Source organism: Periplaneta americana, chromosome 16 (assembly GCF_040183065.1).
Source record: "Periplaneta americana isolate PAMFEO1 chromosome 16, P.americana_PAMFEO1_priV1, whole genome shotgun sequence".
In the NCBI taxonomy this organism is placed as follows: Eukaryota; Metazoa; Arthropoda; class Insecta; order Blattodea; family Blattidae; genus Periplaneta; species Periplaneta americana.
In genome coordinates this window covers 153,278,684-153,304,968 of record NC_091132.1, presented here as the reverse complement: position 1 = coordinate 153,304,968, position 26,285 = coordinate 153,278,684, and the positions used below count along the sequence as shown (strand labels likewise).

The following is a 26,285-nucleotide window of genomic DNA, read 5'->3' as shown; positions in this document are numbered from 1 at the left end:
AGGAGGGGTAGATTCATTGAACCAAAAGTGTGCAAACTACTCTGTTCAGAGAAGAAAGAGAAGATGACCACTTGCAATTTTCATGGCATTATTGGATATTGCTTCTGTCAATGCTCATACGTTTTCACATCAAAAGACCTACATGCAAACATAAGTCGTAGGGATTTCGGTGTAAATTCAGGGAAAGCTTTAGTTAGCTCACATATTCAACGAAGGATGCTTGAATCTAGAGTTCCTAGAACATTACGAGCAACCATGAAGAAAATTGTTGCAGAGAAGGATAAACCTGAGAGAAGAGAGGAGCCATCTACGAAAAGAAGACAAGTTATGTTTGCCCATCTTCTGTTGACAACAAGCATTCCACAGTCTGGAGTGAATGCAATAGAACTGTTTGCAAGAAGTATTGCACTGTTAAGATCATCTGTAATCCTTGCAGTGGAGATACATAGCACTGACAGTGATGAGTAAAAGTGTCAATGAAGATGAATATTGTTGGTACCTGGTGACACTGGTCATAAATTATTCATATGTCTTTTAGCTATCCTTTCATGTATTCAGTGATTTTTTTATCGTAGGAACATTTTTATTTGATGTTTAATGGTCAAATAATGAAGATGATAATTTTGATTTTCTTTCTTTTCCATTCACAGTTTTCGTTATACGACTATATTAGTTGCTTGCAATTGCGTTCAAAGAAATCAAATTTTCACCTATTTCCTTGACAGCTTTATTGTTTAATGCTTCAATAACTTTTTCTCTTTTTTTAGTAGGTTATTTTACGACGCTTTATCAACATCTTGGGTTATTTAGCGTCTGAATGAGATGAAGGTGATAATGCCAGTGAAATGAGTCCGGGGTCCAGCACCGAAAATTACCCAGGATTTGCTCATATTGGGTTGAGGGAAAACCCCGGAAAAAACCTCAACCAGGTAACTTGCCCCGACCGGGAATCGAACCCGGGCCACCTGGTTTCGTGCTTCAATAACAGTAATAATGCATGTGTATAGTGATTAAATTATGAATAATACATGTTTTGTATGTATTTACAAATCATTGAAAATGTATGATGAAAATTTGACTAACATTTAAACATGATGTAATTAGAGAAGGTAAGTTGGATAATTTCAATAAATGTTATGAATATGGTCTTCAAAACCTTCAAAATACTGTGTGCTTTAATAGAAAGTTCACAACATACCTCAGTCTCGAAATATATAGAAAAACGTTTTCGGGTCAGATTTGATCTGATGATAGTACTTGTTCCAAAAAAGGACAATAATAGTTAAGGGTTAAAATAAATCGCTCTAAACACTGAGCTCAAAGTTGCCGCTTCTTTTTAAGTCATAGAAATAAAAAAATGAATAAATTAAAACTAGAACAAAACAATTGAGGGACCTCAGCACCTCCTCCAGAAAATCTGGGGGGAGGAGGCTTAAGTAGCCTCAGCCCCCAGGTTCCGGCGCCCCTGCTTACTTTAGAGAGCAGCCATGGAGAATTTTTGGTAGAGCAAATGGCTTAAGAGATGGCATGTCCTGGGTGCGGACACAACTGATAGTGGATAATATTACCCACAAGCACTTCAATTAGAAAGTTTTCTTGCAAGTTTGCTCTCAAGTACCATTGGATAGTGAATAAATTTCTACAGACATGGATACTGAACAGTTTGTCGCCATAATACCGAAGTCCATCCTTGTTAAAATTAAAAGTAGACTTAAAAAAGATTATTGCCGTTAACGGCTTAAGTTTTTAATAACAAGAAAAACATTATCCACAATTTTCGCAGTTCAATAGTTTTTCACCTGTTTCTGGCGTACGTGAATTTTAAGATATCCTAAGTTAGAGACAACTCCTCAACTTATTTCGATGCATTCTATTTTGTATGTTTGAGTATAGAACTATAGAACTATTCAATTAACCCTTATGCAAGAAAAAATGTTCATAGAAATCGTACTGAATTGTTCAAAGTCTGTGTTTTTTTTCCGTCCATTTTCAGGCCACTGGACTGTGCGAAACTATCCACAATTATCGCCTTCTTGTCTCTAATCGCTATTCTGCCCTTCATCTTTCTCTTTCTAGGGAAGTCTTCTCACAGAAATATATATATATATATATATATATATATATATATATATATATATATATATATATATATAGGTCAAGGTAGCGTATCCACCAGCCACTGAACGAATATTGCACATTTTTATCACTGCAAATGTGGTATTATAAATCAGTTTTCAACACTTTTAATACAGCCACGACACATTCCAATTTTTACTGCACTATATATATGGAATTACCACTGCATTAACATCGATTTATGCACAAAACACAGACTTAACGAACTAAATGTAATTATGAAAAATGGAGACAACCCGCCATCATGTTTCACTTCTTCCACTAGATAGCTCCAGATACGACAAGAGGGGCAACATTTGCAAACGAAATTATACTAAACGTGAGGAATATGTGTGTAGTATTTTCTGGCAGGTTAGGTTAGGTTAGAATAGGTGTGTATTATGTGACAGGTGTGTAGTATTATGTGAGAAGTTAGGTTAGGTTAGATTAGGTTGTATCACGTGAGAGGTGTTGGTGACACCGAAAACTCCCGTCATATTCATGCACGACGAATTTTATATATAAGTAAAGTACCTACTTAGGGAAGTTAGGTGGGCAAGTAATCACATAAAATTTCCAATACTCTATACTGCAAATCCTAGGCATTTTAACAATTTCCTCTAATACCAGGGACATAAGTAACCTTCACACACACACACACACACACACACACACACACACACACACACACACACACACACACACACAGATATATAGTTTCTTACAAGACTCGAAGAAACACTTTTCAGACAGATTATTTATCAGAATAGTTTAATATCTGTATTGTGACATTGAAGATAATTTTGGTTATTCGGTTGCGAGAAACTCTTAACTCTCACAACACATCGTTATGTTGTCTCAACAGTATGCAGCTGTTTATAGCTTTTAGGGTTCTTGGCTGCAAGATCGATTATCCACAAGCATCGCATCTCAATAGTTTCTAACCACTATGCTTCAGTATATGAGCTATTATATTTGTCCTATGAGAGAAGCACTTACCGCATACATCACACTTCAATGGTTTCTCACCAGTATGGCGGCGTTCATGGCTCCTAAGTTTATTTCGTGCCGAGAAGCCCCTACCACAAACAACACATTTGAATGGTCTCTCACCATTATGATGACGTTGATGGACATTGAAGTTACAAAGTTGCGAAAAGTTCTTTCCACAAATATCACATTTGAATGGTTTTTCACCCGTGTGTTGTCTATAATGAACGTTTAAGTTACACGGTTGCGAAAAGCATTTTCCACAAACGTCGCACTTAAATGGTTTCTCACCAGTGTGTTGCCGTTCATGAACTTTTAGTTTACTCACTTGCGGGAAGGATTTCCCACAGACACCGCAACAGAATAGTTTCTCACCAGTGTGCTGGCGTTGATGAATTTTCAGGTTACTTGGATGAGAATAACAGTTTCCACATACATCGCATTTAAATGGTTTCTCACCAGTATGGACACGTTCATGGCATTTTAAATTACATTGTTGCAAGAAACGCTTCCCACAGATATAACATTTGAATGGTTTCTCACCAGTATGTTGGCGTTCGTGTCTGTATAAGGTACCAGAATTAGAGAAGCACTTTCCACATACATCACATGCGAATGGCTTTTCCCCGGTGTGCACACGTTCATGGCATTTTAGGCATCCCTGATCAAAGAAACACTTCCCACAAGTATCGCATTTGAAAGGCTTTTCGCCGGTGTGCTTCAAGATATGCCTTTTCAGACTACTCGAATTCGAGAAAAACTTTTCACAGATATTGCATTTTAATCGTTCTTCAGTTGTACCAGCCTGTAACAGTGTCTCCGATGAATCAGAAGGCTTGGAAGCCTGACAAATAGTGATGTGCTCATCATTTCCAAAACCACCCACGAATTCTGTTGATAAGGAGCTGTCATTTGTGTCTGCAAAACTATCACAATAATACAATATCAAATTACAAAACAGTCAGAAAAATTCAGCAAACTAGTCAACACAAGCTGTACAGATCCAGGAACAAAGTTTGGGCCATCTAATTTTACTAAGGCCATGTCTCAAAACTCAAGTCCATACTACACACTAGTGGCTAGCAACTAGGTGACTTGTAAACGACACACCAGGGAGCTTTGGAAATATATGCTTGAAACATGGCCTTCTTCGTAGACTATTTTTCTAAAAACCATGACATCACGGTGCAGCACTAAATTAAGAAGGCAGTGTCCTAATGCAGTTTCATTATGAATTATGTGGAAAAAGATAAGGACTTAATATATTACAATAATGTTTAAAACATTGTACAGAAGGTACTAACAATGCCAGTGTTCAAAGTTAACGTGTTATTCTACATTATATTTACATTATTTCAATTCCAAAGCATTTTCAGATTTAATAACCCCAATTGTTGATGAAGTGTCCATGTTTGTTTAATGAACAAGCCAGCAATCAAGCAAGCATTTTCGTTACTAGCTACTACGGACCTGATTGCTATGCACCATGTAGCTTTGGATCATAACTTCTGACGTCACATCCGGCTATTTAGTCAACAATCTAGTTCACTTCAGCTGAAAATGTAGCTTTGAGACATGGCCTAAGTTCCAGATACAACGCACTGCGCATCAGTCAAACAAACTGTACAGACCCAGAAACAAAAGTTAGGCCATTTATTTTTACTATTTTCCAGATACAATGCATTGCGCATGTGCAGTAAACAAGAACGCCTAAATATATGCTACTTGTAGAAAGTATTACGAAGATTGTTGTCTATATAGAGGAGGACTGCTATAAAGAGTCGGTCTATGTTTTAATTCCATATCTGTACAAAAGCATCACATTTTAACACTATAACCAGGAGTCGTAAGCTTGAAATGGAATCAAAAACGTGTACTATTATGGCCGTCACATTACTCATAGCTAATCTCTTTTTCCAGTGTGTTAATCAGTTGTTTTGTTCGTATTATTACGATTACGAATTGTTTCGTGTTGTGAATATTTCAAAAGTGTAGTCAAGTTTAGCAGCAAATATTCTGTTCGGCTCAACTGTAGAATATGTCAGTTGATATGTCCCCCTATTCGTTAACAGATGGAGTGCGAACATTCTTCTTGATAAAAGAAAGAATGTGGAAATGAAGGTTCAGTCCATGTCACAACCATAACACTTTTAAGAAATATACTGTGGCGGCAGACCGGAACATTCGCGGGCCTCTGGGGAGGAAGGAGGCGCGCGGGAAGGAGGGTCCGGCGGAGTGGAGGCGCAGGACATCGGGGAAGTTGCGCGCGCATCTAGTGCGACGAGGGAAGGTGCGGCATGACACAGAGCAAGGGGAATATCTGGAAGTTTTGCAAAGTCACGCGAGCCGATTGTTGTAGAAGGTACGAGACGCAGTACATTCAAGAAAGTGTGATTTAGTAAATAAAAGCGAGGAGCCTTCGATGTTTATTCAGTTCAGTTTAGTTTGTCAGCCAGTCAGCTGCGAGAGAGCTAGTTAGCGGAGACCTATTCGAAGTGCTGTGAACTTGAGTAAATGTGGCAGCGTCCAGACTAGTGCGGTGTATACGGAAGTCTTGGGTTCGAAGAGCAGTTAACTGTATCTGAAAGTCTTTGGTTCGAAGTGCAGTGAACTGTTATCTGGAAGGCTTGGGGTTCGACGTACCGTGAACTTGACTGAGTTAGAAGAACTAGCCAAGGTGAACGAACTGTGAACTGAGAACTGACAGTTTTGTTTTGTAAATAGTGCTGTGAACATTAGTTGAAATTAGAAATACATTGTTGTTCTCCTCAATAATACATGTGAATTGTCACTGACGTGCTGTGAAGTGCAATAACGACTACTGTGATGCTGTGTTGAGTGGAATACCAATTGTTGACGGGTGTGTTATTAAAATTAGAACTAAAAACCACGTTATGAAAAGATATAATCTTTTTTCTGAAGTTTTAAAAGGTATTCCTTATTTTTGGTTTACAAGACCAATATTTTTGTTAAATTATTAAAACTAATGAAAATGATCTTTTTTTCTACTATATTTTTTTGTGGTATTTGAGTTTTTTCTTCTAATCGTAAACATTTACTTGTTACGTTACTAAGTTTAGAATTTGTTTGTTTTATTTTTAATATCATATGAATGGTTTTCACAATACAGTTAAATGTACATTGATATAATAATCTGGTAATATTTCTGTTACCGGTACCTCGTTTATGTACATGACCGAAACCGATAGTAGCAATTGAATATTTGACGGTATTTCGCGGAAGATTATGGGGCGTAGAAGGTGTAGTTTGACGTCATATCCGTCGCACTGATTTCAAATATATTTGTTTGGATTGCTCCCTCCTTTCTTTTTATCCTCTCAGACTGTAACTCAACAACAGGGTAGAGGATCACAATGATTTTATTGTTAGGAATAAATTAATTTTTGTACCTATTTTAGATGTAATACCACTGACAGGTAATATTGTAAAAATTACATATCACTCATAATCTACATGGGCAGAATATAGACCTGGTTATTTATTGATTCTGGGATTCTTATTTGTAGTTACCAAGCTACAGGAAATAATAAATGGAAATTTTTGTATTAGTTTTACCTAGTCAGTAAGACGAATCTGCATATCCATGAATTTAATTTAAGCAATAAACGATTTGGCAGAAATACAGATCCATAATATCTGAGATGTTAAATGTCACCACAGGGCTTAACACAGTTTTCCTTCAGAATTATGAATAAATATCGTGAGTTACACGATATAATAATTTGAATCTTTCGATGTAGAATGCAAACTGGCATGTAAGTATGAATGATAGTTTGTCGAAAATAAAAGAAGAAAACTTACACATTCCTTGAATATAGCTTGCTAAATAAGCCTGCATTGTAGATATAAATTTCAAGTAATGCGAAATTGGTTTGGACATTCAGAGGGATTTTCTATAGTGACATCAATCATGGAGCAGGAAAAAAAACACAAAACATGAAAATGTGAAAGGTATGTCCTGTATAAATAAATAAGTAAAGAAATTGATTGCGTGGGAAGCACATAATAATATAGGTAGTAATAATGATAATTGTAGCAGCAATGGTAACACTTTACACAATATTTAATTTGAATTCCCTTGGATTATATTTAAAATTGTATTCTGATTATGTGTTATTTAGGTACTATAGCAAGTTTTAGGCAAAATTTGACATTTGTGTGATGTGATGAAAGATGAGTGGAACAGAAAAAAAAAATTCTCTCCGGCACCGGGATTTGAATCCGGGTTTTCAGCTCTGCGTGATGACGCTCTATCCACTAAGCCACACCGGATTCCCATCCAGATGTTGGATTGAATCCTCTCAGTTTTAAGTTCCACCTCTTCGGTTCCCTTTAGGGGCCTACCCTCATGCACTGCGTCATAGATGTATGACAGTGGCACAGTGTCCGTACATGTGCAGAGGTGCACTCGTTATGAGTGACTAACTGGCCGGGATCCGACAGAGTAAGCGCTGTCTTAAATCACTAAGTGATTATTTTTTGCATATCTTATATTATTATGATGTACCGAAATACATATGAAATTTCCGTGCAGAAATTCTGCGTCATCATATGATGAAAGATGAGTGGAACAGAGAAAAATTCTCTCTGGCACCAGGATTTGAACCCGGGTTTTCAGCTCTATGTGCTGACCTATCCACTAAGCCACACCGGATTCCCATCCCGATGTCTCAGTTTTAAGTTCCACCTCTTCGTTCCGTCTAGTGTCATATATATATATATATATATATATATATATATATATATATATATATATGTACATATGTATGACAATGGCACAATATCCATACATGTGCAGAGGTGCACTTGTTATAAGTGACTAACTAACATAAGTTGTGTGATGATTTACTACCATATCATTTCAGAACAAGAAAGAAGCGTGAAACAGGATAATACCACAAAATGGAAAAAAGTAGCCTCCTTTTCCACTACAATTAAATGAGATATTCTTTAAGGCTTTCATGGTTTCTTACAGTGTATGATATACAGAGTGTTTAAAAAATACGGGGCATAATTTCAGGTATGTATTTCCCACATGTAGACAATAAAAATAGTTCATTACAACATGTGTCCGGAAATGCTTCATTTCCGAGTTATGGCCTTCACAACATTGAAATTCACCGGAACGTTTTTCTTTCCGCAGGTCGTTGTCATTACAGAAGATGTTCAAAATGTCCACCTCCTGCTTGAATACAGACCTCACATCGATGTCTCATTGACCTGCGAACACGATCACAAACTCGTAGGAGTATTGTGTATGCCCTCAGAACATGCCACAATTCGATTCCGAAGGGATTTCAAATCAGGCACCGGAGACGAATAAACCAATGATTTTAAATGGCCCCACAAGTATAAAATCGAGAGGGTTCAGATCAGGTGAGCGTGGAGGCCAAGCAATTGGGCCACCTCTACCTATCCATCGATCAGGAAACCTTCGATCCAAGTACCGGCGAGCAGTACGACTGTAGTGTGCAGGAGTGCCATCATGCAAGAAGTGAATGTGTTGATGATTGATCAGTGGAGTGTCTTCTAAAACATGAGGTATGGTGTTTTCCAGGAAGTTTGTATACGCCTGCCCCGTAAGTCTGTTTACAAGTACATGGGGTCCAACTAATCGATCACCAATGATACCGGCCCACATGTTGAGGGAGAACCGCACCTGGTGATGAGATGGAACAGTTGCACGTGGGTTTCCATACGCCCATACATGCTGATTGTGGAAATTTGTTATGCCATCTCGTGTGAAATGTGGTTCATCTGTAAATAATTCTAAGGCAGGAAAGTTTGGATTTACACCACATTGCTGCAAGAACCACTGACAGAACCTAACTCTTGCAGAGTAATCTGCTGGTGACAGGGCCTGTACACATTGCAAATGATAAGGATACAATTGATGCTCTTTCAACAGTCTCCAGACAGTCGTATGAGGAACACTGACTTGCAATGCTACCCTTCGTGTGCTGATAGAAGGAGTCATGTTCACAGCCTCCAGAATCTCCTCCTATACTTCTAGAGTTGTAGATCTTGGTCGTCCCCTTCCCAAACCAGGAGAGTTAAATTTTCCATACTCGCACAGATGGTAATGGAGACGTACAAATGTCTTCCGATCTGGACATTGTCGCTGTGGGTACCTCTCCTGGTACAAACGACGAGCCAGCGCAGCATTGCCATCTGCCTTGCCGTACATGAAGTGTATCTCTGCCAGCTCTTGATTTGAATGCATGTCGCACAGTCTAACGCCTACACAACACTGAATGTAACCTTTGCCTCAGAATGAACTGTCAGAGTGCCCTCTTAATGTCTCCTTTGACGGCAACGACCTGCGGAAAGAAAACCGTTCTGGTGAATTTCAATGTTGTGAAGGCCATAACTCGGAAATAAAGCATTTCCGGACACATGTTGTAATGAACTATTTTGATTGTCTACATGTGGGAAATACGTACCTGAAATTATGTCCCGTATTTTTTAAACATCCTGTATGCCTGTTGAAAAGCAAACTTCAATCCAGATGTTGGGCCAAGTTACCTGGTTGAGGTTTTTTCCGCGGTTTTCGCTCAACCCAATATGAGCAAATGCTGGGTAACTTTCGGTGTTGGACCCAGGACTCATTTCACCAGCATTATCACTTTCATCTCATTCAGACGCTAAATAACCTAAGATGTTGATAAAGCGTCGTAAAATAACCTACTAAAGAAAAGTTGTAGTTGTCCTCATCATAGTCATTTTCATTGTCATTGTAGTGGTATTTACCGTGATCCTTATCATGGTCATTGCCATTGTCCTTGTAGTGGTTCGTATCATGATACTTGTCATGTTACATATTGTGATCCTTACTGTGGTCGTTCTGTCCTTGCTTTTGATTTGTCCTTGTCGTGGTACTTATCATGGTCTCTGTTGCCTTTGTCGTGGTCCTTGTGAGCCTTATCATCGTCGATGTCTTGGTCCTGATCGCAATCCTTGTTGTGCTGCTTGTAGTGATCCGTGTCGTGAGACTTATAGTGGTCCTTGGCTTTGTCCTTTTCGTGGTCGTTATAATGGTCATTGTCTTTATCATGTTCCTTATCATGGTCATTGTTGTCTTTGTCATGGTCCTTATCATGGATATTTGTTGATTTTATCATGGTCGTTATCATGGTATTTATTATCTTTGCAATGTTCCTTATCCTGGTCATGGTCCTTATCTTGATCTTTGTCGTCACTCACATTGTGGCCCTTACCGTGGTACACATCACGGTCCTTATCATAATCTTTGTAACCCATGTCGTGATCCTAATTGTGATCATTATTGTGGTGCGTGTCATGGTTCATGTCGTGATTTCATCATGGTCCTTGTCTTTGTCCTTGTCGTGGTCTTTACACTAGCCTTTGTTGTCTTTGCTATGGGCTTTACCGTGATCCTTATTGTCTTTCTCATAGTGTATATGATGGTCCTGACTTTAGTCACGATCCTTATCATGGCCCTTGTCTCTGTCCTTTTCGAGGTCCTTGTTATCTTTCTCGTGGTATTTATTAAATAGTTCTTGATGAATAATTCAATCATTAATATTTTATAGCCTAAAATTAAAAACAGTGTAGGAATTAATCTACCTTCAAAAAAAAAAATGAAAGCGATTTTAAGCTCCCAAATGTACAATAAAGCATAACACAATCATTTGCTTCTTACTTAAGGTAGTTTCAATAATCAATACTTTTTAATGCAACTCTTATAGCGGTCCTTGTTATTTTGTTACAGCTCTACATTTTTCATATCACAGTGTTGTATTCCCTTTTTGATAAGTGACTTTTTGCCTCACGGTTCCTTCCACACTTCCATAAAGAAGGAAGATTGCAGACATAATTAGGGGTCTATAACAGAAATGGACAGAAAACTGATAATATTTTGACTGGTGTACTTTGGAATAGGGTGAAAATACGCATGCACAGCCAGATTATGTCTTCCTGCATGGCTGCGTCAATACCTGTGAACCACACTATAGAACTTAGACTTTCGCATTCACCAAGAATCGTCTTATTCTTTTTTTGGGGATTTTACCTGTACCTTACGTCTCTTCAATATGAAAATATTTCTAGTCTTTCATATCTTTATACAGCAGATTGTCACATTGCCACTACCAATCCCTCAGGCTCCTTGATCTTGTCTCCGGTCTGTATAATTCCTATTTCCGCACTGGCTTCTCCTCCCATCATTTGTTATCTACATTTTCTGTGTTGCCCTGGTCTTGCCATTCATACATGGCTCTTAACTATCTTTCCCAACTCATTGTTAGTATATGGTCAAGCCATCTCATGTCTTAACACAGTGGTCATCAGCACTTGCTGAAATGTGCAACGGGTACGCGGTGCCGTCCCGTGTGCACCGTCGTGCAGCAGGGAGAGATAGAGAGCATACCTGCTAGCAGCTACGGAGTGCACCATGGTGCACTGCGTTTTCCGCGGGTAAGAGACTCTAGCCCCAGCATACTCTGTGCTAATGACCCCTGCCTTAACACATTGTAAATTAATGTCGTGTGTGATAATTTTAATCTAGGAATGAAAGAAAGGAAAACATGAAGACTCACCTATCAGTTAGAATCTCATTCTCTTCTGCCTTAGGTTCCAATTTCAGCTCGTCCTTTACTGTGTCGAAGTCACACAAGGCTATCTAAAAAATGAAAACCAAATAATTAGAAACACTGCGGAAGTTTACAGGAAGAGTATATCGACGTTCATGTCATAGGCCTGTATTTAAATCCTAGTGTGTCCAAATAAGAATTTCAGGTAACAGAAAACAGATCTTAGAGCTAACATTGCATGGTGACCTTCCATTTTCTACGTCCTAAGATCTGAACTGCTAATGTATAATAATATGTCTGCAAATACTTATTACTAGAGATAGGTTTATTGCCACCCTCACATAAGCCCTCCATCGGTCCCTATCCTGAGCATGATTAATCCAGTCTCTTTCATCATATCCCACCTCCATGAAATCTATTTCAATATTATCCTCCTAGCTACGTCTCGGCATCCCCAAAGGTCTTTTTCCCTCCAGCCTCCCAACTAACACTCTATATGCATTTCTGGAGTCGCCAGTACATGCTACATGCTCTGCTCATCACAAACATCTGGATTTAAAGTTCCTAATTATGTCAGATGAAGAATACAATGCGTACAGTACTGAGTTGTGTAACTTTCTCCATTCTCCTGTAACTTCATCCCTCTTAGCCCTAAATATTTTCCTAAGCACCTTATTCTCAAACACCCTTAATCTCTGTTCCTCTCTCAAAGTGAGAGTCCAAGTTTTACAACCATAGAGGACAACTGGTAATATAACTGTTTTATAAATTCTAACTTTCAGATTTTTTGAGAGCAGATTATATGACAAAAGCTTCTCAACCGAATAATAACAGGGTGAGGAATCTAGAGACCCTCTAAAATAACTGTCTTGAATAAAGTTGGAAATTATTATCTAATAAATTGAATCTCAACAAATGTTGACGTAAATCTCGGCCAACTGACAGTAAGATCCCCACACTATCGTATTGATGCTCTGTGCAATTCTATAAAGGGTAAATTAACAGTATGAGCTATAGTGTTATATTGCTGAGAACGAGCCGTGAAACTTTCTGCTAATTTATCACAAATTAGATTTTACTTGTGTAATAGAAAGTTAGAAAACGTTAGCAATTGGAAAATAGAACTCAGAATTACTTTTCTAATGGAACTTTGTTTCATCTGCATGGTCATGTTGCAACACATAATAACACATACCAGTTAGAAGACAAGAGAAGAATCATAATTGAGGTTACATAGTATGACGAAAAAATAGGGGCATAACGTTCCATTAGTACAGTTCTAAAAAAAAAAAAAAAACAAACAACAGTACAAGGCATATAATTCACAATTTACCCAAGATTCTCTACTACTGGCTATACTATTAAGTCCTAACTAAGAAAATTTTGCGCAAGCATTAACAATATAAAAGCTATTTGTTAGCGAATAACTAAAGAAAAATCATATTGTTAATACAAAGAACAAATGAACGTTTCATTAATGGGAAAGAGAGATATGCAGCTTGGGATAAAGTAAATAAAAACTGAACATGAAATGGTGTTTCCGAATATTAAGATCCATCTTCTCTATTTCATCCGAAAGTGCAAGTATTGCAATTTTAACTGTCTCAAAATTAAAAACTGATTTCAAATCACAGTTCATATGCAAAATATTTCTCAAAGAGGGCGTAATTGAATAAAAAATAAATATAGCCTATAATGAAAATACTAACACATCACTCAAAAGACATTGTGGTTGTTAAAGTTACAAGTGATGGCAAAACAAAGAACATTTAACAATTCAGTCGGAAAATCTCACAAATAAAATTTAAAAAAATGTATCCTCTTATTACCTCAACAACCTCTATACAGGGTGGAAGTGAAATAACCCTGCGGATTTTTAGAGCGAATAGCTCATTGTATGTAACAAGCAGGATGTGAATTAACGGGGAGGATGGGGGGTATTTCCCTCCCTGTTGGAAAGTTATCCCCTCTCATAAATTCATATCAACATCCCTGCCAAGGATAACTTCTATCCCCGCTTCACAAAATACTATTGTTTTAACACAAGTATACTTTATAAAGTAGAGTATAAAGTAAGCAAAGAAAATAATATTGATGTATAATCATTCCGGCAAGCTGACAGTAATCAATAACTTAGGAATTACACATCTTTTCTTAAGCCTGCTCATGGATATAATTATTATTATAATCAACATGCAAGATAAGCAACTCAGTGCGACCAAGCGTTGAGCCGTATCGAATGTTCTCTATCTAAGATTCTATTCCCTCCTCATTAGAAATATTAATTCGCACCCTGGTAACAAGAAACTGTAATACCATATTGGTAAAAAGTTCATAGTTTTTTTAGAAAAAAAAATTGTTTCTCAAATGTTTAACACCTCTTATTCGGTAACTATTGGGAATTGGATTTTTATTTGTCCATATCAATAGAAAATCTAATAAAGGACCATTTATCTCTCTGTCGTTTTTCAATAACATGGGCGGTTTTCGTGTAAATTTAATTTAAAAACCATTAATTTCAAACCATTGAAAGATGCAATCCACATTGCAACATTGTAGCTAGAGATGGGAGTGCATGACAGTAAAAGTATACTGAGTTTGTTCACCTCTTACATCTATATTGCGATATAAAAGGAGACTTTTAGCGGCAAAGTAGCCAGACTGCTGGAACTTCCAAATTAATTTTCTAATTAACCGGGCATTTAATCACAAAACGTAACATAGGTTTTCTATTCATTTGAGCATATCGTATGGTCCCTTTCAATCTGGAAGGTTATTTCACTTCTACTCTGTATATGAAAAGAGTTAGGTATTGAAATTTAATTTATTTCAAAATCAAATAATACACTTAAAGATCAAATTTAGCATATAATGGAGCAAACAAATCATTTTATTGTCAGGGTTCTGAGAATATTAATAGCTCTCTCATGTGAAAACCAGCAATGCAGGAGGACTGTATAGAGATGATGTCTGCAAAGACCAAAACGAAGGTAAAGTATTGGGAGAAGAAAAGCCAGCACAAGGTATGAGCCAAACTTACCTCAGCTTCACACTTTACCACAGGAGAAGTAGTCAGCACTCCAACTTCTTCAACTTTAATCTCTGACAGGACATCATGGGTGTTGTCTTTACATTCAGTCTTTATCTCAGTCAACTGCAGTTTCAATAAGTCCACATCCTGGAGTTCAAACGCAATCACAATTGATTACGCAACTTCTAGGGCCAGCATTTATGTGCATAACAAAGTATGAAACATGCATAATAAAATAAGAAATATGGAAAAATCTAAATTTTGTATGGTTTACTATCTTTCTAAGAGAGAGAATATGTATGTTACATCAGATAGGAATATAAGTTTTTTTCTTTTTTATATAAAGGTTCAATATGTCCACTTTATTTGTTTGTTTACCTTGCTTTTTATGCTTGTATTGTATTGTATTGTATTGTATTGTATTTATTAACATTCCATGGTATTCATTAGGTACTTCTTTAATTTGATCTTAAATAATCTTATGTTTTGAGTTTAATTTTTTATATCTATAAGTCAAAAAGCTTAATACTATTATAAAGTCTTAATTTGTAGTCACAGTCTAGATGAAATACATACAGATGAGGTTCACAATATAGTCTACTAGTACAACACAAAGTGTTAGTATCAATTTCATAAAGCATTGTTGAATGTCATGAATTCACCTACAGAATAGAAGGCATGAGAAATTAGGTACTTTTTTAATTTGGCTCTAAATAATCTTATGTTTTGAGTTTCATTTTTTATATCGGTAAGGAGGCTATTAAAATTTTTAATGCCATATAACGCACTCCTTTTTGATAGTTCGATAGACTTGCTGATGGAGTATGAAAATAATTTTTTGACGTGTATTTATGCTATGAACTGTTGAATTAGTTACAAAGTTTTCACGATTACATATGAGGAAGATTATTAATGAAAAAAATATACTGACAAGTCATGGGCATTATTTGTAGTTTTTGGAAAATAGTCCTACACGATTTCCTACATTTGGCACCTACTGTTATTCTAATCACTCTTTTTTTTTTTATAGTAGGAATATACTGTTAGTATCTGTGGAATTTCCCCAGAATATTATTCCAAAACTCATTACCGAGTGAAAGTATGCAAAGTATATTGTTTTTTAAGGTATTGATATTTACCATCTTTTTCATAGATCTAATAGCAAAACATACTGAATTTAGTTTGGATGTAATTTCTTTAATATAATTTTTCCAATTTAACACATTATCAATTTTTAAGCCAAGAAATTTAGTTGTTGTTCCTAATAGGGATCTATTGTTAATTATTGCGCTTGAAATTTGCGAGGTTGAATTTGGACAGAATTTAAATTGAATTATGTTACTTTCTTCACAATTTAATACTAATTTATTGACTGAGAACCAGTCACACATTTTGAAGAGAATTTCCTCTGTTGAAGATTGGAATGTGTTGGAGTTGTTGGCTGTAATTACTATACTTGTGTCATCTGCAACATAAACATAACTAACAACTTTGTTGTTGTCATACTTCGTGTGTTATCTACAAAGATATTATTGAATACTGAAAATGATCGTTCAACATCACATGAGTTACTGGACAAAATTTTAGGGTATGCAATATGAGCTCGTAAGTTACAGGTTCAAGAATTTCTTTGCACAAGACCTTCGTTACTTTGAGCACAGTACTGTAAGCGGATTTTTTAGATACCATGTTCATGTTTTATCCTCAGAGCTTCACCATTACGCCCTTGTATGTGCGCATTGTTCTGATAAGTTAGGGATTCTGCTAGTTTCGATAATTTTTCAGGAGGCATAACGAACGAACACACACAAACTCCACACAAAATACAACAAAATCACGCACATGACAGTCGGACTGCAGGTAAGCCAACTTAGAATAAGTGAAACACAGAAAAGGTGGGTAAAGTTGTTAAGAGTTATGTATTTATTTTTTTTTTTTTATTTTAGTAGGTTATTTTATGTCGCTTTATCAACATCTTAGGTTATTTAGCATCTGAATGAGATGAAGGTGATAATACCAATGAAATGAGTCTGGGGTCCAGCACCGATAGTTACCCAGCATTTCCTCATATTGGATTGAGAGAAAACTCCGGAAAAAACCTCAACCAGGTAACTTACCCCAACCGGGAATCGAACCTGGGCCACCTGGTTTTGCGGCCAGATGCACTAACCGTTACTCCATAGGAGTGAACAAGAGTTATGTAAGTATAGGACATTTGCAAATGCCTCTTGTTATGCAGTTATTCAATTTCCTCCATTCTCGATTCGGGTATGTGAAACAAAAGCATGGAGTGGTTGTTTTGGATTTTCCACAGCTCGCTTTCATATGCAAGGAATTTTCAGTTGTCCAGTACAGTCAACCAAAAAATATTTTGTTAACAAACAAGCAATCCAAGTAGTACAAAATATGATACAATATAACATGGACAATAGTTTATTATATGCAGGAACTCCTGACATATGCAAAAATATGCACGATTAACTTTGCATATCCATCATCACAGACGTTGCAAACATATATAAAATATTTTTGCATGACTCAACTAGCCAGTAAAAATAGGCACTTCCATATGAATCCTAGTCCTTATTTCTACTTGTTGTTTTCACACGATTTCAAGATTTACAGGTTACACTCTTGTTTCATTTGGCAATATCTGGGGAATACTTTAGCACAGGTGAAATAGGATTAGAGAAGAAAAATGCAATGCTGAACGAATGGGGACCAGACATTAACAGCTGTGTGATGGCAGAGAGTAGTTAGTTATATTATATTGAGGTGGCCATTGTAATAGGTAGGAGGAAAAACATATTTCATAAAATATTCCCAAAATGTTTAAATCTTAGATCAAGTTTAGAGGTTGTTACCAAAGTTTATAATATTAACTTTTCTTTATTCTAAGCGAAATGCAATAGATGTGAAATATAATAATATAAAATTTAAAGCCTGTAAAATGCATTCTTTATTGTCATATGATGAAGATAACAATACTGATAGAGTGATATTAATACACCTATTAATTTTTGTGGTAAGTATTCCACTCGAAAAGTCTACATACACATCTCCTCAGGTAATCACTGACAAGCATTGGGTTTCCAATCAGGCAGCTTGGTTTTGATCCCCGGCCAGATCATGATGGGATTTGTTTTAGACAAAGATAACACTGCAGAGGATTTTATCGGAGTACTCCTGTTTCCCTTTATCATTCCACCAACACTTTTCATTTTTCTTGTATTTCATCTATCATCTCCAAAAATAAAAATAGGCCAGGGTGAAGTCTTGGGAGTACAGATGCTGATACAGGAAGGGCTTGGTGCTTCGGACCCTTGGGCTTTATCAGGCTACCTGTTGGGCCCATATTCTACAGTGAGATAATAGGTAGGAACAGACTGGGAGATATTCGATTCCTGCATTTGAGTCATTCCACGTCAAATCGCACACCCATAAAACACTACCTTCTCGGAAATGGTCGAATTTTTTTTCATGAATTCCAGACATCAAATAAAGAGACCCGTATTGTTTTATTTTCACAATTATTAATTATTTGTGTAGTTATGACTATCTGAAATTACGCAAATTATGCGCGCACTGTTACATAAACTCACTTGGAACTCTGTGTCTACAAATAATTGAGATTTGCGGTTTGGCGCATTTTAAAGACTAAATACAACACTTTTTATTACTTTAGGCCTATCACTAATAAATTTAAAATTTGGCGTATTTTTGTAATCATTTCTTTTTGAAAGCATAATTACTATATTAAATAGCCAAGTTAAAAATCTGAAAAAATTATAGACTTGTTCCCTGATGTATTATCTGTAAACTACTGCATTTAGAAATGTGGGATCTTCACACATACATTTGTAACAATTTATTTTCCGGAGGCTTGCACGCACTCGCGATTCCCAGCTAATGTACTACTTGCAGCCATAGATAGCCTAGAAGGCTGTCGGCGGCAATTTTTACGAAATCCCCCGTTGCAAGTAATATCTGATCTCGCAACACTACGAAAGAAATGGATTCATTCATCATATGATCAATACCTTAAGGAACAGTAAATATCTAAAGTTATCTTATTATTGTCAGAACAGCAAAGAGGGGGAACCCTTCACAATGCTGTATGTTTATACTGTATTATAGCCAAGTGTTTAAAGATAGCAAGGCTGGGTAAGGCAGTAAACTTTATGGCAGTAAACAGATGGCAGGAGACAAAATATAGAAGAGAAAAATAATCAGTCAGGGTTTGAATTTCACGGAGTGACGTGACTTCTATACAACATCAGTGACGGTAAAGAACGCGTAATATATAACAAGTGTTTAAATCCATTTGACCTTTCTAATCACGCTTTTAAAAAGAAAACACTAAGACGCATAAGTCGCGATTTATTGATAAAGCTCAATTTAAAGGAGTCTTTAAATGTGCGAATATGTGATTCGTTCCGTAAAAAATCTATCAACTTCCAGATAGGTCACATGAAATTATATGTGAAGCCGGTAGTTCTTGTGATATTAGTAAACATGAATCAAATAAAAGTGCGGGCAGAGAGAGTGATTATCCCAGTTCTTATTCTAGCAGATCTATGGATACAGCGCTAGAAATCACCAATATTGAGGAATTAAACAAGAGTTTGATGTCAATAGAATCCCCTATCAAGAAAAGAAAACTACAACGAAAATGATACCCCAGTGAAAAGTTTAAAAAAATAAAAGGCTTCCAAGCAAGTAAAGTTTTTCATGTAGAAGATGCATCGTCATCCCTTCAAAAGTCGCCATATTTTATTTTTGACGGAATGCAAAGAAAATGTACAACCTGAAAATTACATAGTTAGGCCTATTGCAGGCTTTTCTGAAAATTATTCATTTGTAACACAAGATTGAGTACAAGGTGTGCATTGGAAAAAATGCCAAGACACAATACATCCTTTCGTAGTATATTTCAAAGAAGATACAGAAATTCGTCACAAAAATATTGTCGTCATCTCAGAAAGCATGAAACATGACACCGATTCCTTTCATTGTTTTTAATCCGAAGCAATCAACTTCTTAAAGCAAGAATTCAACGATATGAAAAAAATCATTTACTTTTCCGATGGATCAAGTTAACAATACAAAAACAAAAAGAATTTTAAAAATAATTGCTTACATGAAGACGATTATGGAATTATTGCTGAATGACACTTCTTTGCAATGTCGCATGGTAAAAGTCCATGTGGTGGCATTGGAGGAACTGTTAAAAGACTTGCAACGAGAGCAGCCTATACAAGATCCTATAAAACAACATCAACAAAAAAAAACTGTTTGATTGGTCACAAAAAAAAAATTTCTGAAGTGTCATTTATATTTTGTCCATTGAATAAGCACAAAAACCACACTGAAAATTTGCAGGCCAGATACCACAATCTAAAACCAATAACTGGTACATTAAAATTACATTATTTCATTCCGTTGTCAAAAACTGAAGATTTAGGCCTAGTAAAACAATTTTCTTTCAAGAAAGAAGGTAGGCGAATGAAAATTTAAAGTGTAATGTGAATGAAAACAAACGTTTAAAAAGCATAATGTACAAATATTTGAGGATATCATAATAAGTAAATTAGCAGTGTTTTCTCGAGTGATTTGATCCCTACTGTGTGTAATCTTGCAACGTTGAGTCGATCATCCAGCGCCGATAAACCTCCCAGCGCGCTTCAACGTTTCCTGTCCACTGCTGCTGCACCGACCGCTACACATTGCGTCGTAAGTAATTAAATTTCCATTAAACTATTGAAGATCCCATTGTGATTTTTTCTGGAATTATTAAGAATACTTCAGTGCACCTAGTAGGCATTTTTTTTAGATTTTTAATACGGCTATTTCACATTGATATCTAACTTTTAAAAATTGAAACATAAAAGAATATTTGTAATAATTATATTAAAATTAGTTAGTAAATATTTAACAAAAGACAGTACTTTAAGCTTTTAAATGCATTTTTTCAAAAAAATTTTAACATAAATATCCTCGGAAATATGACGCTTTAAATGTTGCATTGTGCGACATTTTTAACGAATTTTAACATCCAATATTTTAAAAACATGTGGACTTTGGAGGAAATAAAAGTACACGTGTTGGTTTATTAGACCCATAGAGTTGGTAAAAAAAATATAAACGCAATCAGAAATATGAAGGTCAAAATTTGTATAATTTTGTGCAATTTGACGTGGAATGACTCATTTTGATCTAACATAAGCACCATTTCTTGTTTCCAAGGGAGTAAGAGGAGGTATAAAGTATATTGTATTGTAATAATAATAATAATAATAATAATAATAATAATAATAATAATAATATACACGTATTTTATATATATATATATATATATATATATATATATATATAATATATATTAAAGTTGTCAGGAGAGTAAGAGAAACATTGATGTATTATTAAGTGTTGCTTACTTTGTTATTTAGTGCTGTACTGTGTATATATTAATAGACACTGTCAAAATGACCGCATCAGCATTTCTAAGTATATAACTAGTTCCGGCTGTTCTCGTGTTAATATGCCACAAAGATACCAAACTATATGTAGCAACATTTCCTTCACATGTCTACTGAATAGCTGTCCATGTGGACGTGTACTTAAGGTAAGATTCCATTTTCGTATTTGAGTGGCTCAGTGGCAGAGTCATCATCTTGATAGATGCAACATTCTCATTCCAGAACAATTTGGATTCAGAAAGAATAAATCAACTGAGCAAGCAACGTTTAATTTAACTGATAAAATTCTGGAAGCTATTAATAAAAAATTACAAGTAGGAGGGATATTCTGTGATCTCTCCAAAGCTTTTGATTGTATTAACCATAAAATTCTACTACAAAAATTAGAAGACTATGGTATTAAAGGCATAGCATATCAGTAGTTTGAGTCATATCTCCTAAACAGAAAACAAAAATTGGAAATCAACGCATTTAATAACTCCTTTAAATCTACTTCAACATGGGGAAATGTTCATACAGAGGTCCCACAAGGATCTATATTAGGGCCTCTTCTTTTTATAATTTTTATAAATGACCTTGGCCCCATAATAAAAGGAATAGGTTATCCTACTCTATTTGCAGATGACACTAGTATCATAATTACAGACAAGAACTTTGCCACATTCAAATATAAAACAGAAATAATTCTCCTTAAAATTTATGACTGGTTTACAACCAATAAACTAGCATTAAACATTAATAAAACTAAAATAATTCAATTTAAAGCCACTTCAAATTTAATCTCTGAAATATTGGACACAACTATCAACAATATACCTCTACTAGAAACATCAACAACCAAATTTCTTGGTTTGCATATTAATAATACAATTAATTGGAAAAATCATATCAAAGAAATAACCCCTAAACTTAGCTCAGCATGCTTCGCAATTAGGTCGTTACAGCAATTTCTAAACAGCAGTATCTTAAAGATACTGCCTATTTTCATTCCATTATGTCCTACGGAATAATATTTTGGGGAAGTTTTGCAAATAGTAAAAATATATTCTTATTACAAAAAAGAGCCATTAGAATAATAGTTGGAGCAAAGGCTAGAGAATCATGTAGATTATTTTAAAAAAAATTAGAGAATCTAACCTTAACAATTCAATACAAATACTCTACAATAAATTTCCTCTTATGTAATAAAGAAAATTTTCCAACTAACTCAGCCATACATAGTGTAAATACCCGCAGAAGGAATGATTTTCATATGCCATCATCAAATTTATCATGCTTTCAAAGGGGAGTACGTTACATGGCGATAAAAATGTTCAATAGTCTTCCTGAAGACATTAAGAATCATAGCCAAAACCCTGCATTATTTAAGGTAAAACTAAAAAAATTACTTAATATCTCACACTTCCTATTCTGTAGATGAATTCTTGACATTTCACAGTACTGTGTAAATATTATAATACTATTAAATGGTAAACATACTACATTGTATAAAATATTACTGTTATTAAGGTATTAATTCTATACATATTTCATATTTGCATTTTATATGTATTGCATCTTATTGTTAAACATAAGAATTGGACATGTTCTTTATTCTATGCTATAAGCAAATGTAAGAATATTATGGAACGAATAAATCCATCCATCCATCCGTCCGTCCATCTGCCCGCCTGCCCGCCCACCCACCCACCCACCTATCTATCTAAACTTAGACGTAATTTTTTAAAATGATATGCTCTCAATTGGAAATTATTTCTCTTGTACTATAACCTAACATTTATCTAGTACAAGTTCTTTGGCACACATATAAATGATAATTTACAGTCACTCTAATACGGAAATCGGTGGCTTAAAAATTTGTGGGTTAAGCAAGTCTGGTACTGAGCCACACATTTATATATTCACTAGTTAGAACACAGGAAAGTTAAGATGATTTGCATGGTTTATGAAAGAAACATATTAAAGTTCGTTGAAAACAATACCATAAGCTTATATCAACAGCCTTATCAGACCTCATAAAGTGTAAGTGAAAAGAAACATACAATATGTCACATAACAACAAATAAGACAAGGAACGCTAGGCTTCGTTTTCTTTGTTTATGTATGCCGAATGTAATTCAAAAGCTGTATAATTTTGAGTCTTGCGGCATATTGTTATAAATTTCGCATGTAATAGATGGTAATAATTTCAATATACCTCAGATGAAGGCTTCTCCTCTTCGAAATCACTGCCATCATTTCTATTTATAGCCAACGGTTCGATCTCGTGTTCCATCTTGATCACATCCATCACAACTGAAAGAAATTATTAAGAAATTTACATTCATTTTCACACCTTGAGCTGCTGGGAAAGATATTAACTTCTTGTTCCAGAATGGTTTTTTTACTAAACAAACATATTGAATATCCCTACAATCAGAGAGAAATTCGTGATCAAATATGACTATGTTTACTGCTATATCCAAATCTTCATGATGTGTGTCTACAAGAAAATTAGATAAGGTTAGTTATTGTGCGTTATATATACGAATCTGTGGCAGGTTAGGTTAGTTTAGGATTTTATTATGCGTTGCATATACTGTACTATGGCAGCTTACTTTACGTTAGTTTAGGCTTTTGTTATCCTTGCATATATGAATCTGTGACAAATTAGGTTAGTTTAGGCTTTTATTATGCCTTGCATATACAAAACTGTGACAAGTTAGTATAGTTTAGGCTTTTGTTATGCGTTGCATACAGGAATCTGTGACAGGTTAGTTTAGGCTTCTGTAATACCTTAAATACACAAATCTGTGACAGGTTAGATTAGTTCAGACTTCTATTATGCCTTGCATATAAGAAACTGTTAGGCAGGTTAGGTTAGTGTAGGCTTTTGTTATGCCTTGCATATACGAAACTGTGACAGTTTAGATTAGAGTAGTTCAGGCTTTGTTATACCTTGAATACACGAATCTTTGGCAGGTTGGGTTAGTTTAGGCTTTTGTTATACCTTGTATATACGAAACTGTGACAGGTTAGGTTAGTGTAGTTCAGGCTGTTGTTACGCCTTTCATACACGAATATATGACAGGTTAGTTTAGGCTTTTATTATGCCGTGCCTTGTAGGAAACTCTGAGAGGTTAGATTAGGTTAGTTTTGGCTTTTGTTATGCGTTGCATATACGAATCTGTGACAGATTAGGGTAGTCTAGGCTTTTGTTATGCCTTGGATACACGAATCTGTGACAGGTTAGGTTACGTTAGTTTATGTTTTTATTATGCTTTGCATATACGAAACTGTGAGAGATTAGATTAGGTTAGATTAAATTCGGTTAGGTTAGTTTAGGCTTTTGTTATGCGTTGCGTACACGAATGTGTGGCAGGTTAGGTTAGTTTAGGCTTTTATTACGCCAAACAAATTTATTATGTCACACGAATCTGTGACAGGTTAGGTTAGTTTAGGCTTTTAGTATGCCTTGCATACACTAATCTGTGACAGGTTAGATTAGGTTAGTTGAAGCTTTTATTATACCTTGGATGCACGAATCTGACAGGTTAGGTTAGGTTAGTCTTTTATTATGTCTTGAATATACGAAACTGTGACAGGTTAGATTAGGTTTGTTTAGACTTTCTTTTTGCTATAAGTTTTCTTTTTTCCAGAGAATCTGATAGCCATTCAAGAACCAACCCTAAGATTGGAGGGCCAAAACATGTAGCGGAAATTGATAAATGTAAGATTGGGCATAGAATATTCGAGGCCTGTCGTGTTATTGAGGGTTCTTGGGTTTTGTGTATGCTCTTATACAACAAGTGAAGGCGCTCTATCCCAGCCCGGCGGTGTACGATGATAGTCATGGAGTTGAGCGCTCGGCAGACCTTGTGATTTTTTGTTCTTCATGTTGGCATTTCGAGTATGTTGGTGTGTAACGTAAAGGTGGGTTTTGAAATAAAGTTAGGTTGTGATAGTTGTGTGCTTATTCTACTATTAGCCTATTTGTTGTAGTTGAGTGTTTTCCAGTGTCTATTCAATTATAATAAAAGTTCAGAGTTCTTAACATTATATCGCATCGTGTTTTTCATATCTCTACGTTCGTTTTCTTCACTAGAAAGCACAACGTTTCCACTTGCATTACGACTTACGTCTCATTTCACAGGTAATTTATATTTCAGTATACGAATACCTCACTGAAAACAATTATATTAAAATAATAAAAAGATCAGATTTGCCTGTGTTTATAGAATGCGCATCATCATGCTTACGAAAAGGCACTTTTTCAGTGTCAACAGTTTATTTTGTGTGCACAAGGTTGGAATTATGGAATAAGAGGGAAAGGAAGGTATCCGTGTTCTGAAATTTATCCTTTACTACATATCTCTACAATTCTCTACAATTTTTTTTACATCAAGCAATTACCAATAGATTCCTTGACTTTTAAAATATATGTCCACAAAAATATCTCTTACAAATTCAACGATTTTCATTTCCAAAATCACCAGAAGTTGCTCAACGCTCATTTTCCCTCGATTTTATTATTTGTATTATTTATTTATTTATTTATTTAGCTGCAGTGCGTTAAAATGTTGAATGACAGCATTGACTTCTGATAATATAGCTATCACTCACTTATCAATATACAATGTAGATTTAATTTCCGAGGAACTCCAGGAATTTTATTTTATGTATTTCTTTTTGCCCACGTAATGAACAGTGATGATAAAAACGCCTAAATAATAATCTGACAAGTAATATAATTAATTATAAATTAAAGATTTCTGGATTATTAACACAGTATTGTAAACTTAATAGAGAAATATGACCCTTTAAATATTACATAACATTTCTTACATTACCGGTAATACTGATTCTTTACTAGATGTATTGGTAGCAATTCGACGCTAATGAAAGCAAACTGGTGCCATATTAATGTATAATATAAATAAAACACTTACATAGTAGACTTTTATTGACGTTCAGTGTTAGAAGCTCGACTGCATGCTAGAGATCGAGACAGCCGTGAGGAGTGATTCAATCGAAGAGTGGAAGAAGTCACGCGGCTCACGACAGAAAGAACTTGGCTGTGAGATCAAACTGCGCATGCGCGGACTTGGTTAATGGAAA

The 26,285-nt window shown here is 35.5% G+C and overlaps 1 protein-coding gene across 3 annotated transcripts; it reads right to left on the bottom strand.

The window, feature by feature from the left end:
• Positions 1-1,721: 1,721 nt before the first annotated feature.
• On the bottom strand, positions 1,722-26,185 carry LOC138691374 (zinc finger protein 235-like). Of its 3 annotated transcripts, none has more exons than XM_069813278.1 (5): positions 26,117-26,185; positions 23,386-23,483; positions 14,719-14,856; positions 11,685-11,767; positions 1,722-4,031 (listed from the first exon to the last, which is right to left on the bottom strand). In XM_069813278.1, the coding sequence occupies exons 2-5, from the start codon at positions 23,476-23,478 to the stop codon at positions 3,056-3,058; spliced, it is 1,290 nt and encodes a 429-aa protein (XP_069669379.1). In that variant the 5' UTR covers positions 23,479-23,483; positions 26,117-26,185; the 3' UTR covers positions 1,722-3,055. The 3 variants fall into 3 exon arrangements, with proteins under 3 accessions (XP_069669379.1, XP_069669381.1, XP_069669380.1); XM_069813280.1 differs by having other exon boundaries at positions 1,722-4,023; positions 26,117-26,184; XM_069813279.1 differs by lacking the exon at positions 26,117-26,185 and adding an exon at positions 26,018-26,110.
• Positions 26,186-26,285: the final 100 nt, after the last annotated feature.

Coding starts and splice junctions, on each gene's coding strand:
- LOC138691374 (XM_069813278.1), bottom strand. CDS start 23,478: ATGGATGTGATCAAGATGGAACACGAGATCGAACCGTTGGCTATAAAT. Junction 11,768..14,718: donor TGGTAAAGTGTGAAGCTGAG/GTAAGTTTGGCT, acceptor TTCATTTTTTAG/ATAGCCTTGTGTGACTTCGA. Junction 4,032..11,684: donor AATGAGATTCTAACTGATAG/GTGAGTCTTCAT, acceptor TTATTGTGATAG/TTTTGCAGACACAAATGACA.